Source organism: Lipotes vexillifer, unplaced genomic scaffold, assembly GCF_000442215.2.
Source record: "Lipotes vexillifer unplaced genomic scaffold, Lipotes_vexillifer_v1.1 scaffold753, whole genome shotgun sequence".
Lineage (NCBI taxonomy): Eukaryota > Metazoa > Chordata > Mammalia > Artiodactyla > Lipotidae > Lipotes > Lipotes vexillifer.
The window spans coordinates 425,586-445,818 of record NW_006783618.1 but is presented as its reverse complement, the minus strand read 5'-3'; the positions used below and the strand labels follow the sequence as shown (position 1 = coordinate 445,818).

General features: G+C 39.3%; 1 protein-coding gene and 1 non-coding gene across 2 annotated transcripts in view; one reads left to right on the top strand and one right to left on the bottom strand.

Moving 5' to 3' along the window:
• CBL (Cbl proto-oncogene) overlaps positions 1-20,233 on the top strand; it is an 81,825-nt gene that overhangs the window by 55,362 nt on the left and 6,230 nt on the right. Inside the window, exons 4-12 of the mRNA XM_007456276.1 lie at positions 208-364; positions 1,191-1,312; positions 1,650-1,787; positions 3,081-3,168; positions 4,385-4,516; positions 4,732-4,935; positions 11,035-11,166; positions 11,253-11,633; positions 13,402-13,496. Of these exons, the coding sequence (XP_007456338.1) occupies positions 208-364; positions 1,191-1,312; positions 1,650-1,787; positions 3,081-3,168; positions 4,385-4,516; positions 4,732-4,935; positions 11,035-11,166; positions 11,253-11,633; positions 13,402-13,496 (1,449 nt within the window). The remainder of the gene's footprint in view (positions 1-207; positions 365-1,190; positions 1,313-1,649; positions 1,788-3,080; positions 3,169-4,384; positions 4,517-4,731; positions 4,936-11,034; positions 11,167-11,252; positions 11,634-13,401; positions 13,497-20,233) is intronic.
• TRNAW-CCA (transfer RNA tryptophan (anticodon CCA)) lies at positions 13,818-13,890 on the bottom strand. The gene has a single exon. It is a non-coding gene; the product is annotated as a tRNA-Trp (tRNA).

Sequence of the window (20,233 nt, the reverse complement as noted above, 5' to 3'; positions counted from 1 at the left end):
TATTATTAATTTATTCATTAGAAAGTTAAGAAATGTATCATTTATGCCCTTTCTGTTCTCAATGTAAAATATAGTTCAGCTTCTTTAAGAAAATTGAAATTGATATTGAGAGCTTAATGTGGCTCTCTTTTCCTTGAATGTAGCAATGCCTGAAATTATCTGTTATCTCACTCTGTGCCTTCTCTCCTACCCCGACTCCCATCCTAGGACAATAGTACCTTGGAAGAGCTTCAGACAGGCCCTTCATGAAGTACATCCCATCAGTTCTGGGCTGGAGGCCATGGCTCTGAAATCCACTATTGATCTGACCTGCAATGATTATATTTCAGTGTTTGAATTTGACATCTTTACACGACTCTTTCAGGTAGGATACTAAAACGTTGGCTAAACTAGTTATTGCTATTTTTCTGAAGAGAAACCTTTTTAAAAAATAACATTTGGACATTTGGGATTTTGCCTATTATGAAAATATTTTTATTCATTCTAGAAACTATAGCCAAAAAAAAAAAAGGTTAAAACTACTCTATTTTATATATACATATTTTTTTTGTAAAAAGAATAACTATATAATCTGCTTTATTCCCCTCACATTTATAATCTTTCTCTATTATTAAATATTCTTCTTTGCATCATTTTAATGGTTGTAGAACATCCTAAAGATGGGTATAATATATTTAGTGAGTTCTGTTATTGAACATTTATGTATGTTTCCAACTTTTTCTCCTATCGTATTGAAATTCTTGATTGTTAATATTAAGATGTATTGATGCTCCACAAAGAACTCATTTCTTTCTCTTTCTAAAAACAATGGGTGTATATGCCACCTTGTGTAAACCTTTATTTGAAATTTCTTACTTGCACATCTAGGCCTTGCCCTGTTTCTCTGTTTTTGTTTGTTGTTTAGCCTCACTACTCTTGGTTAGAGCTGCTTGGAAATTTTCTGAATTTCATTTTGTATAATTAAGTTTCTCCCTTATAAGCATGTGTAATTTTCTTCTTAGCTTTTCAGAGTTCTTATTTCCCAAACATGTTTGTCTTCCCTTAAAGTAACAACATGATTGAAAATATGTGACACTAAATGGAGAATTTATAATTGGGAATTCAGGTTGTTTTTCCTTTTGTTCTTCATTGCTCTGAGGCTGGTTGTATGTCTTGGGCCAAATGGTCTGATTGATCTCTTGTTTCCTTAGCCCTGGTCTTCTTTGCTCAGGAACTGGAACAGTCTTGCTGTAACTCATCCTGGTTACATGGCTTTCCTGACATATGATGAAGTGAAAGCTCGGCTCCAGAAATTCATTCACAAACCTGGCAGGTCAGTGCAATGCAGCAGAGAGGTTTATTCACCTGAACTTTATTCTCCTGTGACCTTTGCTGAAATAGAGGAAACATGATCTTTTACTAGTTCCCCAGTGACCACATTTCTGCGGCAGGATTGATGTCTGTTTATCAGAGGAATTGACGTATTCAGATACTATGATTTGATAAATGCTTTCAAGCCACTTAAGAATTGAGCTTATATGTCTTTTGCTTTTGGTCTGAAGCCATTAAAGAATCTATTATTGATGGTCCTTTTGATTTTTGTCTCTGTCTTGTCTTTCCACCCTAATGCAAGTATGTACATTAAAGATTTTGTTTCTCTCTGTTCTCAGTTACATTTTCCGGCTGAGCTGTACTCGTCTGGGTCAGTGGGCTATTGGGTATGTCACTGCTGATGGGAACATTCTCCAGACAATCCCTCACAATAAACCTCTCTTCCAAGCACTGATTGATGGCTTCAGGGAAGGCTTGTAAGTACATACTGTTTACCATCTGCTAGAGTCTAGGAACTTAGGGGCTGTAAAACTGCATCATTAATGACTTTAGTCCAGGTTTCTTCTACAGATAGATTCAGCACACATATTGACAGGTTATATTGCTTGGATTTTCAGGTTCAGGGGACTCTTCTGTTTTTATTTTGGAAGGATTTTCCTTGAGTGAAATTAGTTTTCTCTACTACGTCACTAGTTACCCTGAGTAAATTTTATCTTTTCTTTCTTTCTAAATGTTAATTTATTTTCAAATCTATACTAGATTTTAAAATATGCCGATTAGCAGAAAACGTTACCTGTTATTCGACTAGCCAACATTAGAATGATTAGATGTTCCTGATGGCAGCACGCTCAGTGGCCTTCATCTGCCTTCATCCTAACTTCGTTTTGATTCAGCAGCATTTCTTCAGGCTATGGGCTTTTGTAACCTCTGCTAATATTGATGACTAAGTTCTTATTTATTCCAGAATTGCCATTCCTTTTGGAATTCAAATTGATGATCAGTTGGCAAGCACTAAAAATACTAACAGTTGACCAGGTGTCAGAAAACGACTTGTGTTTGAAAGTGATTAGGAAAATCCATTTCCCATTATGCATCAACTTCTACAGTAGCATTGGAGCTGAAAGGGGTACTTCCCCAGATGTCAGAGCAGTGGATGCTCCAAGCTTCCTGGTAGTTGATCTCAGTGGCTTAATTTGCTTCTTGTTACATTTCTTTTAAATTAACAGACTTCTCTGGCGGTCCAGTCGTTAAATTAGCGTCTCTCTGTGTTAAACCTGTAAACAAAGGTATTTCAGGTCTTTGGTCAAAGCAAATGTCATTTAAATTAAGAATTTACACTTTGTGGCCATCCACAGATTAAAATAGGAGTTGGTAAACTGCGGCCCACAGACTAGGTGTTTTGGTACAGCCTGCATCTAAGATAGTTTTTCCTTTTTAAAGTGTTGTTAAAAAAACAACCAAAGAAGAATATGTGGCACAGACTTAGGCGGCTTGCACAGCCTGAAATATTTACTCTCTGGTACTTTACAAAAAAAGTTTGTCAACCCCTTGATTAAAACAGAGAAAGAATATCAGTGTTTGGAGAGTATCTTCTTGGAACTGATCTGTGTTATTTAATTTTTTTGAAGTACTAGTAAAATTTATCTTTGCACTTATGCAAAATTGCCCTTTTAGAATATGAGAGAATTCCTAGACAACATGTGTCTGTATTAGTAAGCAGTGATAAATTGGCTTCAGTAGAACCCCAAGATTGGTTACTCTTTTTATAGCTATTTGTTTCCTGATGGACGGAATCAGAATCCAGACCTGACAGGCTTATGTGAACCAACTCCCCAAGACCACATCAAAGTGACCCAGGTGAACTTTGTTTTAAATTATAACCATATTACTAGAGCTGAGCTTTTGTATAATACTTTACAGAACTGACAGTAGAATTATATTAAGTGATTGGAACACTTAAATATTAAACCATTGACTAGATTAGTGAATTTAGGTGTGTGTGGCTTCTTTTCCTTTTTTTAGATAAATTTATTTATTTTAATTTTTTTTTGCCTGCGTTGGGTCTTTGTTGCAGCGAGCGGGGGCTACTGTTCATTGCTGTGTGCGGGCTTCTCATTGCAGTGGCTTCTCTTGGTTGCAGAGCACGGGCTCTAGGCACGTGGGCTTCAGTAGCTGTGGCTTGCTGACTCTAGAGGCTCAGTAGAATCCAGACCTGACAGGCTTATGTGAACCAACTCCCCAAGACCACATCAAAGTGACCCAGGTGAACTTTGTTTTAAATTATAACCATATTACTAGAGCTGAGCTTTTGTATAATACTTTACAGAACTGACAGTAGAATTATATTAAGTGATTGGAACACTTAAATATTAAACCATTGACTAGATTAGTGAATTTAGGTGTGTGTGGCTTCTTTTCCTTTTTTTAGATAAATTTATTTATTTTAATTTTTTTTTGCCTGCGTTGGGTCTTTGTTGCAGCGAGCGGGGGCTACTGTTCATTGCTGTGTGCGGGCTTCTCATTGCAGTGGCTTCTCTTGGTTGCAGAGCACGGGCTCTAGGCACGTGGGCTTCAGTAGCTGTGGCTTGCTGACTCTAGAGCACAGGCTCAGTAGTTGTGGTGCACGGGCTTAGTTGCTCCACGGCATGTGGGATTTTCCCGGACCAGGGCTCGAACTTGTGTCCCCTGCATTGGCAGGCAGATTCTTAACCACTGCGAGACCAGGAAAGTCCTCTGTGGTTTCTTTTAAACTGTGCTTCTTAAAATAGGGCCAAAGGACTTCTCTGGTGGTCCAGTGGTTAAGACTCCGTGCTTCCATTGCAGGGGGCACAGATTCAATCCCTGGTCTGGGAACTAAGATCCCACATGCTGCAGGGTGCGGCCAAAAAAAAGGACCAAGACTAGGTGCTTTCTGTTTTAATTGAACACTGTTGTGACACTTTCATACAAGCAAAATAAGTATTAAAAGTAACAGTTTTCAATTTTCCTGTTTTTAGCATTTACAGTTGCAGTCATTCATTCAACAAATATTTGCAGTAGGCTGAATTATCTCTTCATTTCTTTTTAATCAAAGGAACAATATGAATTATACTGTGAGATGGGCTCCACATTCCAACTGTGTAAAATATGTGCTGAAAATGATAAAGATGTAAAGATTGAGCCCTGTGGACACCTCATGTGCACATCCTGTCTAACATCCTGGCAGGTATGGATCCAAATCATGCTTTTTTCTCAGCTAAGTAATGACAATGAAGAATTGGGGATTGTATATATCCTTTATGGATATAAAGAATGGCCTGGTTTGTGGGGTAGGTTCTAAACTTTTGATTCTTTTTTCGTTTCTAGGAAATGTATTTTTAGTGGACAAATATTTTAAGAACTTTCACATGTGTCTGTTACCATCTCCTGTTTCCTTTGCAGGAATCAGAAGGCCAGGGCTGTCCCTTCTGCCGATGTGAAATTAAAGGTACTGAGCCCATTGTGGTTGATCCCTTTGATCCTAGAGGAAGTGGCAGCCTGCTGAGGCAAGGAGCAGAGGGAGCTCCCTCCCCAAATTATGATGATGATGACGATGAACGAGCTGATGATTCTCTCTTCATGATGAAGGAATTGGCTGGTGCCAAGGTAAGCTTCAGTTTAAGAGACTGTGGCAAAATCCATTATCAGTTGTGTCCTAAAGCAATAGAGCACTTAATGACATCCAAAATACAAGGAGTGACAATAGCTAATATTTATTGAACATTTACTGTGCGAGAAAAAATGATGCTAAGTACTTTACTTCTTTTAACTCATAATCTTATACTGATACATATTCATGTAACCCTATGAGTAGATATTACTGTTCTCCTCATTTAGCAGTGGGAGAAACCAAGGCACAGTGAGGTTAAGGAATTTGCTGAAGGTCACACAGCTAGTAAGTCGAACCAGAATCTGTGGCCAGACATTCCGGCTTCAAGGCCCATGCTCTTATTTTCTGTATGCTAGAACTGGGCTCTATTCAGATAGCTTGGTGGAGAAAATGAGGGGTGAGTAAAAGAATTGGACCCATTTTGCTACTGTGAATAGAATATTTTCTCCTTGTCTTTTTTTCTAACGGAGTCTTGGCATTGGAAAGTTAGGTTTGGGCAGGAGAAATGAGGCACCGTTAACAACCAAATAAATGGCAACTACAGTGATTGGAGGGTGATAGGAGGTACCATACAGAAACTAAAACTAGAAAGGTCCTAGTAAAGATGGGAAAGATAAAGGCTAAGAAAGGATGTGACCAAGTTCTGTTACGTCAGTGGTAGGGTAAAACAGGGATTTTTCACTAATTAGAAGTAAGGCAGTCATTGAAGATTTTAATAAATATAGGGCAAACAGAGGTTCTAATATGCTGTCAGTTCTCTAGTTTGGACTGTTATAACTTCATAGGAGACATTTTTTTGTACAAAAGAAGCTTTCTTTTATACCAGCACCTGACTGCCTGGCACATAGTAGGTGCTCAGTAAATGTTGAAAGGATGGATTCCATCTCTTAAGTGATTGTATCCAGTGTATCTTTTCCTTTCTGTCCTCAGTGTCACTGCCTTATTTCAGGCTCTTATAATCATCTGTTCGCCCCGCTTCCAGAGTCATTGATCTACAGCACATACCTTGACTACCTCATTCCTTTGCCTCACACTCTTTAATGACGTCTCATTACTTAATGGATTAATAAGTCCATTCTCTTTTCTAGGCACTTTGCCCTGGTGATCCTTTCCACTTTGTATTTTGTAATCCAGCAAGGCTGAACCACTAAAAATTTCTCCATGCTTTTGTCTTGATAGTTTCTATGTAATTTAGCTCAGTTTTCATTTCCTAGGAAACCTTTCCATACTCTATCCTGTTTCCCCCACGCCCAGACCCACAAATAATCTAGGTCTGGCTAAGTGTTTCTGGGATGCTATGAATATGTCTGCCATAGAACTTATCACCTTGTCATATTATATTAAAAGTATTTCCCGGGAATTCCCTGGCAGTCCAGTGGTTAGGGCTCCACGCTTCTGCTTCAGGGGGCACCTGTTCGATCCCTTGCCGGGGAACTAAGATCCTGCATGCCACGTGGTGTGGCCAAAAAAAAAAAAACCAAAAGAAAGTATCCGCAGGGGATTGGGTCCTGGAGCCCCAGCAGATAAAAAAATGCAGATGCCCAAGTCCCTTATATAAAATGGCACAGTGCAATGAATACAGTCGGCCTTCCTTACTCAGTTGGGTTTGGCAGAATTCAGTTCCTTGCCAGTCGTAGAATTAAGATCCCCATTTCCTTGCTGGTTGTCAGCTGACGGTATTTTTTAGGGGCCAGCTACATTCTTTGGCTCCTGGACTCCTTTCCTCCTCCTTCAGTCATGAAGGTTCTCAACTTTTAAGGACTCATGTGACTAGATTGGGCCCACTTGGATAATCCAGGATAATTCCCCTATCTCAAGATCTATATCCTTAATCACATCAGCAAAGTTCCTTTTGCCAAGTAAGATAACAGATTCGCAGATTCTAGGTTTTAGGGCATGAACATCTTCCTGTGGGAGAGGGGACCGTGATCATTATTCTGTCTACTACAGTCCATATAACAGAATGCTCTGCAGAGTGAATTCAGTTGACATATACTTAAGTGGAAAGCTGTCAATGTGTATTAAATTTAAAAAAAACTGTATATTATATATAATATCACCTTATTTCTGTTAAAATTATTTAGTTGCAAAAGAATTATTTTAACATGCATGGGGGGAAAATTGGATGACTACACATCACATTACTATTATTTCTGAGGCTACAGGATCAGAGGACTTTCATTTTATGGTATGTTTGAATTTTTCACAGTTAACACATATTACTTTTGCAAGCTGTTTGTTGTGCTAGTTACTTAGCTCTCTTGAGTGCTATGTGGAATAAGAAACCTAAGACAAAGGCCCCAAAGGAGATAGTAGTTTTATTTGGGAAGAGAATATATATACAGGTGAAACACTATTTAATACAAGCCAGACAGTGCACATTATTCAAAATTGTTGGGTACACAGTCTAAGTGCTATAGGACTTTAGAGGAAAGAAGAAAATTAACAGTTTTTTCTGTAGCTAATATATATAAATGAGATTAAATTTACTCATTTAAATAAAAGCAGTAAATGCATACTGTAAAAATTCAAGTTGAAAAACAAACAGCTTCATATATTGTTTTGCACTTGGCTATTCTGTAATTCATTTAGTTTCTTCTTAATGGACATTCCTGTTGTTTCCAGGCTTACACATATGGACATTCTTTTGCAAGTCTGTCTGTAGGGTAAATTTCTAATAGTGGAATTGCTAGATTAGAGTATGTCCATTTAAACTCTTTGAGAGAGGAGAGGCATATAATTAGTGGTGGGACACATGGTGTTTCATTTCTTAGCTGAATGGTAGGTTCTACGTGGGTGTTTCATCTTTTATTATTCTTTGTACCTTATAGTTCATTATCTACTTTGTATGAATAAAATACTGGAATAAAAATATCTTAACTTTTTTTGGATAGACATTAAAATTTGTTCCCAATTTTTTGTCTTAAAGTCACTCCCAAAGTATATGAGACTATGAGAGTGCCTGTTTCGTCATATCCTAGTAGCTTGTTGTTGCTTTTTGCTGTTTGTTTCGTTTCGATTTGTTTTTTTTAAATTATTTTTGGCTGCATCGGGTCTTCCTTGCAGTGCACAGGCTTTCTCTAGTTGCGGCGAGTGGGGACTACTCTTTGTTGCGGTGCGCGGGCTTCTCATTGCGGTGGCTTCTCTTGCTGCAGAGCACGGGCTCTAGGCACACGGGCTTCAGTAGTTGCAGCACGTGGGCTCAGTAGTTGTGGCTCGTGGGCTCTAGAGCACAGGCTCAGTAGTTGTGGCACACGGGCTTAGTTGCTCCGCGGCATGTGGGATCTTCCTGGACCAGGGCACGAACCCGTGTCCCCTGCATTGGCAGGCGGATTCTTAACCACTGTGCCACCAGGGAAGTCCCTGATTTGTTTTTAAAATAGTGAGTCTACTTTTTAAAAAATTTCATGTGATCAGTGCACTTGGATTTTTTTTTTTTAAGTTTAAAAGAATTGCTAAAAGGCTTACAGAAATGTCAGTTCCCTGCTTCTACCCCCTCTAACTCCTGTGTCCCATTCAGATTTTTCGGTTCTTAAAGCTGTTCCTTAACCATATACTATACTGCTTTCTCTTGATTCTGCAATATTAGTTATGTTTAGAAAAGGATTTAAATGTCTTATCTCCCTCCTTCCTACTCCCTGTCTTCCTACTATAGTTAATTTGAATGTTTTTTGGTTCTGTCAGTATTCAGTGTTTAAGTGATTTTTGCTCCCTATTGAATCGAGTAATATACTATAATGTGTTGATAATTACTTTTGCTTTCTTTTACAACCTTCTGCTTTTCTGAAATAATTGATTTGCTTTTATTTCCTTAGTGTTCAGTTTGTACCTGTCACTACCACATCTTACCAAACATCCTCTTGATGTGATTTTCTGTGGAGTAAATTCTATTAGCATATTAATATAGTAGATATTATGTAATATAGTATACTAATATATGAGAGTCTACCATGTTTTGGCTCCAGTCTGGACTGGTTTTTCGCTGGGTGTGCTGCATTCCATGTCACCCTGAGGTGTCTCCCCTCACCATCATTGTGGGACTTCATTGCCTCTTCTTTGTGTTGGAGTGCCTGTTTCTTAACTCCCATGTTTTTGTGTTTCTTGCTTTAACTTCCTTGTTTGGGTGGAGTATGCTCTCAAAATAGCTTTCTGTGAAAAGGTGAGAGGTGAAATTTTTGAGACGTTTGATATCTTAAAATGTCTCTATTCAACCCTCAAACTGACTAGGTACAGAATTCTAGGTTGAAAAAGAAATTTAGCTCTATGAATTGTTACAGCCTCAGTGACTTCTAGTTTCTAGTGTATTTTTGCTCTTTAGTACCGCCTTTCCCTCTATCCTCAGAAGCCTTTAGGATATTTTCCTTATCCTTGATTCCCTGAAAATTTAAGTGTTTTGTTGGTTGGTTGATTGGTTATTAGTTTTCTTTTCTTTCTTTGGGCTAGCTATGCAGTGAACGCTTTCTATATGGATATTTATGTCCCTTAGGTCTTAGAAATATTCTTGTATTATTTCTTTGATAATTTCATCCCCGTATGTGCTTTTATCCTTTTCTGGAACTTTGTTGTATGTTGAGATGAAAGAACATCTCATGGGTCGGTTATGCTATTGAAACATGAATTGAAGAATATGATTAGCTCAATCCTCTGCCCTTTAGGAATGAGAAGGAGGGATGGATGGTGGGAGGGATCAAAATAGGCAGAGAGGGCCTTCCAAATTGAGAAACAACTTGAACAAAGTTAGGGAGGTAGGAATTCCAACACAGGGCATTATGGAAAATGCTGTTGGTTAGGGAGATCAAATTAGACTTGAGAAAGCGAGGCAGGAAAGTGACATTTTGTGACGTGGGAAAGTGGAAGTTACTGATGAATGGTTTTTGAACTAGTGAGTATTTAAGGATGGTTAAGCTGGTAATGGTGAGCAAAATGATTTGGTGAGATAAGAATCTAGAAGTTGGGAGAATCACTAGAAGGGGGTTTTAATAAATCAGGTCTGAGGTTGGTAAGTAGAATGAAAAGGAAGATATAGATATGAGATTATTTTATGGAAAAATCAACAAGATACAGTGACTAGATATTGATGATGAAGTGAGAGTTAGTTTGACTAATAACTTTTCACTTCCTTAACGCTTGAGGTGTTTAGCTGCTCATGCTGCATTGACATGGAGCCCGTTTTCTTAAGCATGAGTAAAAGCAAGTAGCTGATGATGCAGCCTTTTTTTCCCTCATTCACCTCCCAGCGTTAATGATAGGACTCAGTATGGGGATGGTTGTTTCTCTGTCACCTTACGTAAGTGCTTGTAATACATATTTGCCTATTTTCCATCTATTTTGCTTTTAGGGAATGCAAATGTGAATTAGTATTTTGTATAAATTCTTGTTTATCTCTTGACAGCTTACTTGGACAAGCTTATCAGCTACTCATCACCCTGCTGTAGGCAGGGAAATGGAAAAGTTTATACGTTTATTTGTTTCTTTTGATTTGGCACCTCAATTTTTAGAATACAAATTGACAAAAAAAAATTATCCCTTTTAATTACTGAATTGAAATAACATTTCTTTGGAAGAACTAAAGATGCTTTTTAGTAATACCATTGATCATTTTCTCTTATAAATCTCTTTTTTTCTTTTAGTCACAATAACCCATGGAGAATTTATTAACTTTGATTTCTTTCCTCATTCTGCCCCTTAATCATTATTTTCCTAGGTGATTTGTTGAGAGGTTAATCTATGCCCCTTTCTTTTAATATGGTTTTCTGTTTTTAATCTTGGAAAGATTTTTTCTTTTTCTGAAAAGGAAAATATGGGAAATTGTAAAGTTTTCTAAAATTATAAGCTAGGAAGCTTTTCATGTAGCACAGCCTTGTCTAGATATTACATTTTGCCTGTAGCTTGCATCTGCATGGTATTTCCGTGATTGAGAGCGCCCTCTTCTGGTGACATAGAAATAATTCAGGAAGCACTACCTTAAGCCAAAGTCAGGCTCATTGGTATATTCTGTGTTCATGTAGTACTTGCTGTGTACATCTTTCAGAGGAGTTGAGAGATGCCATTCCTCCAGACAAGAATAACCTATTAGGAAATTTTTTGTGTGTTAGGTGGAACGACCTCCTTCTCCATTCTCCATGGCCCCACAAGCTTCCCTTCCCCCAGTGCCACCACGGCTTGACCTTCTACAACAGCGAATATCTATTCCTTCAAGTGCTTCTGGTCTTGGAACTGCTTCTAAGGTAAAGCATTATCCATTTCTACATTTTCTGATTCTTTGTTGTGTGTTAGTGCGGTTTGATTGATTGCTTCCATCATGCTTCCACAGGCTCCTTCTGGCTCCCTTCATAAGGACAAACCATTACCAATACCTCCCACTCTTCGAGATCTTCCACCACCACCCCCTCCAGACCGGCCATATTCTGGTGGAGCAGAAACACGGCCTCAGAGACGCCCCTTGCCATGTACACCAGGAGACTGTCCGTCCAGAGACAAACTGCCCCCTGTCCCCTCTGGCCGCGCTGGAGAAGCATCATGGCTGCCTCGGCCAATCCCCAAAGTACCAGTAGTTGCGCCAAACCCTAGTGACCCCTGGACAGGGAGAGAATTAACCAACCGGCACTCACTTCCATTTTCCTTACCCTCACAAATGGAACCCAGAACCGATGTGCCTAGGCTTGGAAGCACATTCAGTCTGGATACCTCCATGGTGAGTCCTGATTTTGAAATTATTTATCTTAATAACAAACATTCGTGGATGACATTGAATGGGTCAGTTCTGTGGTATGTTTTGTACAGGATTCAAGGATAATATTAATCCCTACCCTCAAGAAGTGTATATGTTAATATGTTGGTTAATGCAATAAATGTGTTTCTGGGTGTGTATGCCATGAGTAGTATAAATAGAAAACACTTCAGTTTTAAAGAAAAGAGAGATTTTCTAGATAGAAGAGAGATTATTTCTAGATAGAACAATCATGAGGGCTTATGGGAAGAGTGGCATCTGAATGTGAAGTATTCTTTCCAAAGTGGATACAGTTTTAAAATAGACCTACAATGACAGAAATGCTCAAGATGTATTGTGGGATAAGAGGCAGTTTAATTTGAGAAAAACAGAAATTTTGGGTATCAGAGTAGGAAAAGGGGCTAGAAAGGAGCATTGCTGCTAGATTAGAGCACTTTGTATACCCCCTCCCAAAAGAATTGGAATTTATTTGGTACAAATGAAGAGTACGTGAAGATTAAATTAGTGGAGTGACATGACCAAAATGATGGTTTAAAGAGAGGAATCTAGGAATAGTATGCAGGATGGATTGGAAAGAGAATAGATTGAAAAAAGGGAGGTTAGCAGTTCATTGGATAAGCATGAGATAATGGGTCTAGAACCGGGGGTGGGAGAGGTATATTCCTTCTTTTGTTGGTTCGTTTATGCACTGAGCAAAAAAGTTTGCCTTCACAAAGTTAACATTCCACCGGAGGAAAGATGGAAAATGAACAAGATACGTTACAAAACATGTAAGATAGTGGATGCCGGCGAATGCTGTGGATAAAAATAGGGTAAAAACAGGGTATAGGGCAAGTTGGGATGGGGCAGGTACATGTAGGGATGGGGTACAATTCTCAGCAAAGACCTGGAGTAGTGTGGGGAGTGACCTGGAGCAACGGGGGATGAGGGAAAAGCAAGTGAGTTTGGGAGAGTCTATTTGAGGAATAACAAAGGGGTCTCATATAGCTGGTACTGGGTAAACAAGGGGAAGAATCCTGGTCGAGGAGCAGGAGGGGGAGCTGGTTTAGGTCGAGACTTTAGGGAGCATGAAACAAAGACCCAGAAAGGCTTGAAAGCAGTCAGTGGGTGGAAAAAAGGATGAAAAATCGCATACACACACATATACACATGCACACACCCCAGAGGTTTTGAACCTGGCTAACTAGTGACAGACAAGTTGAATTTGAGATGAGCCATTGAAGGAAGAATTGTCCAGTAGGTAGTTAGAAATCCAAGAAAAAGATGGAATTGGAGGGTGAAGTTAAGAAATCCTGTGGTCCTTAAATGAACTATGTATTTCTTCGTTGAAAGGGAAAGGGGAGGGTAACTTAGTGTTTAAGTGGCATTTATGTGGTAGGCAGTGTAATTAGTGAGAGTGAATTAGGTTTGACTTTCTGGTGGCATCAGTATAGAAAGATGTATAGATTTTTTAAGCTAGAATGGTATTTGTGCAGACAGCCAGTTTCCTCAGATCTTTCTAGGATTAAAACAAACAAAAAAAACCCATTTCCTAGAACTGTCTCCCTAACCCTTACATTTGAACTTTGAACTATACTTTTGTCACACATAATAATCCTTAAGCATGGCATTGGGGGTGAGGTCTGTGTCTGTATGATTGTTCTTGTTATTTTGAATAGATTAAATAAGTAAGAGGAGATACTTAGCTGTATTAAGAAGGTTCTTTTTTTTTTTTTAACACTTTTCTTTCCAGAATATGAATAGCAGCCCATTAGCAGGTCCAGAGTGTGAGCATCCCAAAATCAAACCTTCTGCATCTGCCAATGCCATTTATTCTCTGGCTGCCAGGTAAGTTTACTAAAATTATATTTCATACAGTAGAGTTGATACTTTTAAACAACTTATTTATAGAAAATTTAGAAAACCCTGAAGAGTATAAAGAATAAAATTAAAATTGACCTGTATTTCCATTATGTAAAAATTATCATGTTTTGGACTGTTTCTTTCCATTATTTTCTCTGTGTATATGTACATAGATCAGTCTTGCTGGGGCTCATCAATTTTATTAATCTTTTCAAAGAAGCAATTTTGGTTGGGTTTTGTTTTTTGTTTTTTAAATATTTATTTGTTTGGCTGCACTGGGTCTTAGTTGTGGCACATGGGATTTAGTTCCCTGACCAGGGATTGAACCCGGGCCCCCAGCATTGGAAGCATGGAGTCTTAACCACTGGACCACCAGGGAAGTCCCTAAAAGAAATTTTTTAAAAAGCCAACCGGGACACTTTCACAGTGTGGCCAAAAACAAAAAACAACGAAAAGGTCGGCAGCAATCATTTGACCATATATGTGAAGATTTGTTGATACTTCTATGCTTTCCACTCTATTCCATCAGTCTATATGTCTGTCTTTATGCCAACACCACACTCTTTATTTTTTTAATTTATTTTATTTAATTTATTTATTTTTGGCTGCATTGGGTCTTCGTTGCTGCATGCAGGCTTTCTCTAGTTGCTGCGAGTGGGGGCTATTCTTCGTTGCAGTGTGCGGGCTTCTCATTGCGGTGGCTTCTCTTGTTGCGGAGCTCGGGCTCTAGGCGCGCGGGCTTCAGTAGTTGCGGCTCACGGGCTCTAAAGCGCAGGCTCAGTAGTTGTGGCGCACGGGCTTAGTTGCTCTGCGGCATGTGGGATCTTCCCAGACCAGGGCTCAAACCCGTGTTCCCTGCATTGGCAGGCGATACTTAACCACTGCACCACCAGGGAAGTCCCTGGACCATTTTTAAAGTCTATTGAATTTGTTACAATATTGCTTCTGTTTTATGTTTTGGGTTTTTTTTTTTTTTTTTTTTTTGGCCGTGAGGCATGTGGGATCTTAGCTCTCTAACCAGGGATTGAACCCGCACCCACTGCATTGGAAGGCAGAGTCTTACCTACTGGACCGCCAGGGAAGTCCGGAGTTTTTCTATTTGTGCAAAAAATGTCACTGGGATTTCAATAGGGATTGCATTTAATATGTAGGTCACTTTGGGTAGTACTAACATCTTAACAATATTAAGTCTTCCAATCTATGAACATGGAATGTGTTTCTGTTTATTTGTCTTCTTTAATCTCTTTCAGTGGTGTTTTGTAATTTTTAAAAAAAATTTATTTATTTTACTTATTTATTTTTGGCTGCACTGGGTCTTTGTTGCTGCACACGGGCTTTCTCTAGTTGCGGCAAGCGGGGACTACTCTTCGTTGCGGTGCGTGGGCTTCTTATTGTGGTGGCTTCTTTTGTTGCGGAGCACCGGCTCTAGGCGCATGGGCTTCAGTAGTTGTGGCACGTGGGCTCAGAAGTTGTGGATCGCAGGCTCTAGAGCACAGGCTCAGTAGTTGTGGCGCACGGCCTTAGTTGCTCTGCGGCATGTGGGATCTTCCCGGACCAGGGCTCGAACCCGTGTCCCCTGCATTGGCAGGCAGATTCTTAACCACTGCGCCGCCAAGGAAGCCCTGTAATTTTTATTGTACAAGTCTTTCACCTCTTTGGTTAAGTTAATTCCTAAGTATTTTCTTCTTTTTGATGCCATTACGAATGGAATTGTTTCTGAAATTTCGTTTCCAAGTGTTTATTGTTCATGTATAGAAATGCAACTGATTTTTGTGTGTTGACTTTGTATCCTGCTACCTCGCTGAGTTGATTTATTAGTTCTAACAGCTTTTTTGTTGAGTCTTTAGGGTATTCTACATCTAAGATCGCATCATCTGAAAAAACGGAGATAATTTTACTTCTTCCTTTCCAATTGGGATGTCTTTTATTTCTTTTTCTTGTGTAATTGATTTGGCTAGAACTTCCAGTACTGTGCTGAACAGAAATGGTTAAAGTGGGCATCCTTGCCTTGTTTCTGATCTTACATGAAAAGCTTTCAGTCTTTCACCATTGAGTATGGTGTTGGCTATGGGTTTTTCATATATGGCTTTTACTATGTTGAGGTACATTCCTTCTATCTGTTTTGTTGAGTATTTTTATTGTAAAAGGGTGTTAAGTTTTTTCAGATGCTTTTTCTGCATCAATGAGATGATCGTGTATTTTTTTCTTTGTTGATGCGGTGTATTATATTGATCAATTTTCATATATTTAACCATTCTTGTATTCTAGGTATAAATCCCACTTGGTAATTCATTGTATATAATCTTTTAAATATGCTGCTGAATTCTTTTTGCTAGCATTCTATTGAGGACTTTTGCATCAGTGTTCATAAGGGATATTGGTCTGTAGTTTTCTTTTCTTGTAATGTCTTTGTCTGGCTTTGTATCATGGTTATGCTGGCCTCATGGAATGGGTTCCCTCTTCAATTTTGGAGAAGTTTGAGAAGATTTGGTATTAATTTGTCATTAACTGTTTGGTAGAATTCACCAGCAAAGCTGTCAGGTCTAGGGCTTTTTTTGTTGTTGTTGGGAGATTTTTTGATTACTGATTCAATCTCCTTACTAGTTATAGGTCTATTCAGATTTTTTTTTCTAATTTATTTTATTTGTTTATTTTTGGCTGCGTTGAGTTGTCATTGCTGTGCACAGGCTTCCTCTAGTTTCGGTGAGCGGGGGCTACTCTTCGTTGCAGTGCGCATGCTTCTCATTGCAGTGGCTTCTTTTGTTGTGGAGCATGGGCTCTAGGCACACAGGCTTCAGTAGTTGTGGCACACAGGCTCTAGAGTGCAGGCTCAGTAGTTGTGGCGCACAGACTTAGTTGCTCCACTGCATGTGGGATCTTCCCGGACCAGGGCTTGAACCCGTGTCCCCTGCATTAGCAGGCAGATTCTTAACTACTGCGCCACCAGGGAAGCCCAAGTCCTCTGTTTCTTTACTTATCTTCTGTCCTCTTGTTCTGTCCGTTATTATGAGTGGTGTATTGAAATCTCCAGCTGTTATTGTAGAGCTGTCTGTTTCTCCCTTTAGTTCTGTCAGGTTTTACTTCATATATTTTACTGTCATTTGGTGTATAAATGTTTATAAGTTTTAAATCTTCTAGTGTATATAATGTTCTTTGTCTCTTGTAACATTTTTTGACTTAAAGTCTATTGTTTCTGATATTAGTATAATATCAGAGTCTCTTATAGACAGCATATAATTGGATCATGTGTTTTAATCCAGTCTGCCAGTCTCTGTCTTTTGATTGGAGAGTTTAACTCATTTATATTTAAAGCAATTACTGATAAGGAGAGACTTCTGTCATTGTGCTATTTGGTTTCTGTATGCCCTGTAGTTTTTTGTTGCTTATTTCCTGCATTACTGTCTTCAGTGTTTAGTTGGGTTTTTGTGGTGAAGTGTTTAAGTCCCTTTCACATTTCCTTTTGTGTATATTCTATAGATATTTTCTTTGTGGTTACCATAGGGATTACATTTAACATCCCAAAGTTATAACACTATAATTTGAATTTATGCGGGCTTAACTTCAATAGCATACAAAAGCTCTTCTCCTTTACAGCTCCACCACACCCATTTTGGTTGTTGATCACAAGATTACATCTTTACACATTGTGTGCCCCTAGTTCTTTTAAACGAGTTTATGAACTAGTTCTTTTAAATGCATTAGTTTCCTAAATTATGCAGAAAAAGAGATTTGGAGTTACAAACCAAAGTTACAGTAATAGTGGCTTTTACACTTTCCCTTCAAATGTATTGCTGTCTTAAATCATGTGGACAAAACCAGAAGGTACAGTTACAAACCATTGTTACAATAGTACTAGCTTTTATAATTCTCCATGTACTTACCCTTATTAAAGTCTTTATTTCTCCATACAGCTTGAAATTACTGTCTAGTGTCTTCATTTCACCCTGCAGGACTCACTTGAGCATTTCTTTCAGGGCAGGTCTAGTGGTCACGTACTCCCTCAGCTTTTGTTTATCTGGGAATGTCTTGATTTCTCCCTCACCTTTTTTTTTTTGGCGATACATGGGCCTCTCACTGTTGCGGTCTCTCCCGTTGCAGAGCACAGGCTCGGGACGCGCAGGCTCAGTGGCCATGGCTCACAGGTCCAGCCACTCCACGGCATGTGGGATCTTCCCGGACCGGGGCACGAACCCGTGTCCCCTGCATCGGCAGGCGGACTCTCAACCACTGCGCCACCAGGGAAGCCCCTCTCCCTCACTTTTGAAAGACAGTTTTACCAGATACAGGCATACCTCAGAGATATTGTGGTTTTAAGTGTGCAGTAGCCTTATGTCTAAAAATATATATATACATACCTTAATTTAAAAATACTTTATTGCTAAAAAATGCTAACCGTCACCCAGGCCTTCAGCAAGTCATAATATTTTTACAAGAGTAAAATCAGAGATCACTGATCACAGATCACTGTAACAAATATAATAATGAAAAAACTTGAAATATTCTGAGAATTATCAAAGTGTGACGCAGAGACTTGAAGTGAGCAAATGCTGTTGGAAAAATGGTGCCAGCAGACTTGCTTGATACAGGGTTGCCACAGATCTTCAATTTGTAAAAAAACACCATCTGTGAAGTGCAGTAAAACAAGGTATGCCTGTGTAGGATTCTTGGTTGACAGCTTTTTTTTCTTTTAGCACTTTGAATATATCAGCCCACTGTCTTCAGGCCTCTAAAACTTCTGATGAGAAGTCTGCTCATAATCTTATTGAGGATCCCTCGTACGTGATGTTTTGCATCTTTCTTTATCTTTGTCTTTTGAAAATGTGGGTCTCTTTGAGTTCCTTTTCCTTGGAGTCTAATGAACTTCTTAGATGTTTATATTAATCATTTTGGGAAGTTTTTGGCCCTTATTTCTTCAGATATTCTCTGCCCCTTTCTCTCTCTCTCTCCTGGGACTCCCACAGTGTATATGTTGGTCCTTTGGTGGTGTTATGTCCAACAGCTCCCTTGGGCTCTGTTCAGTTTTCTTCAGTACTTTTTCTTTCAGCCTTGATAATTTCCATTGTTCTGTCTTTCAAGTTCATTGATTCTTTCTTCTCGCTGCTCAAATCTGCCTTTGAATCCCTCTAGTAATTTTTTTTTTCATTTCACTTGTACTTTTCAGTTCCAGAATTTCTTTTTTGTTTCTTCTTAGGTTTTCTGTCTCTATTGATACTTCCATTTTCTTCATATATCATTTTCTTGATTTTCTCCACATCTTCCTTTAAAATCTCATGGAAGTCACTTCAGCCAGAGCAGGAGGGGCTTACAACAAGCTGGGAGGTGCAACAACAGTGGTTGCTGCCCCTTTGTCAGCAACCTCTGTGAATAGGAGCAGCAATCAGCAATCAGAACACAGATCCCCAGTATTTGGAGGGCTGAGTCCTTTTTGCCACCCTGGCTCCTGCAAGCTGTGTGCAGGCTGCTCCAGGAACATTTACACAGTTGCCTGCTATGTGGCAGGGTTGAGAACGGGTAGCTGCTACTATGCTGAAATTAACAGCAATTTAGCCTCCCAGTCTTCACCTGGAAGTTACAAGCCTTCAACAGACTCTAGAGTTCCAAAATAGTTACATCAGACAACTTCTACCGTCTTCCCAGAGTCCTCGTTGAGTATCTGCTTTTTGTTTGTTGGTTTTTGCGGTACGTGGGTCTCTCACTGCTGTGGCCTCTCCCGTTGCGGAGCACAGGCTCCGGATGCACAGGCTCAGCGGCCACGGCTCACGGGCCCAGCCGCTCCGCGGCATGTGGGATCTTCCCGGACCGGGGCACGAACCCGTGTCCCCCCCTGCATCGGCAGGCGGACTCTCAACCACTGCGCCACCAGGGAAACCCGTATCTGCTTTTTGTTTCATTGCTTTCTCCTCTTTATTTTATTCTTCCAACTTCCTTTAGGTTTTATTTGTTATTTTTCTAGCTCCATGAGATGTGTGCTGTATTAATCTGCTCAGGCTGCCATAACAAAATACTATCTACAGACTGGGCAGCTTAAGCAGCAGAATTTAATTTTCTCATAGTTCTGGAGGCTGGAAGTCCAAGATCAGGATGTCAGCATATTTGGTTTCTGGTGAGGAATCCTTTACTGGCTTACATGCTTGCATAACCTTCTCAGTACGTCCTCACATGGCCTTTCCTTGATACATGCACACACAGAGAGGTATAGAGAGCAACAGCAAGCTCTCTGGTGTCTCTTCTTATAAGCACACCAATCCTACTGTGTCAGGGGCTCATCCTCAGGACCTCATCTAACTTTAATTACTTCCTCAGATGTGGCCCCATGTTCACAGACAGCCACACTGGGGATTAGGGCCTCAAAAGTAATTTTGGGGAGGACACAAACATTCAGTCCATAACAGATGCTGTAGCTGCATTCCACAAATTTTGATATGTCCTGTTTTCATTATCATTCACTTCAAAATATATGGTTTTCCATTTGTGATTTCTTCTTTGACTCATCAGTTATTTATGTGTTGCCTGATTTTCAAACATTGGAAGATTTTCTGGTTACTCTTCTGTTACTGCTTCCTAGTTTCATTCCAGTGTGGTCAGAAACCATACTCTGTGATTTCAATTTGTGCTATTTGTTGAGACCTTTATTGACTAGTTTATGGCAAATTACATACATATTACTACCTTCATTTTATAAAAATGTATATTCTGCAGTTGTTGGGCACAGCATTCTGTGT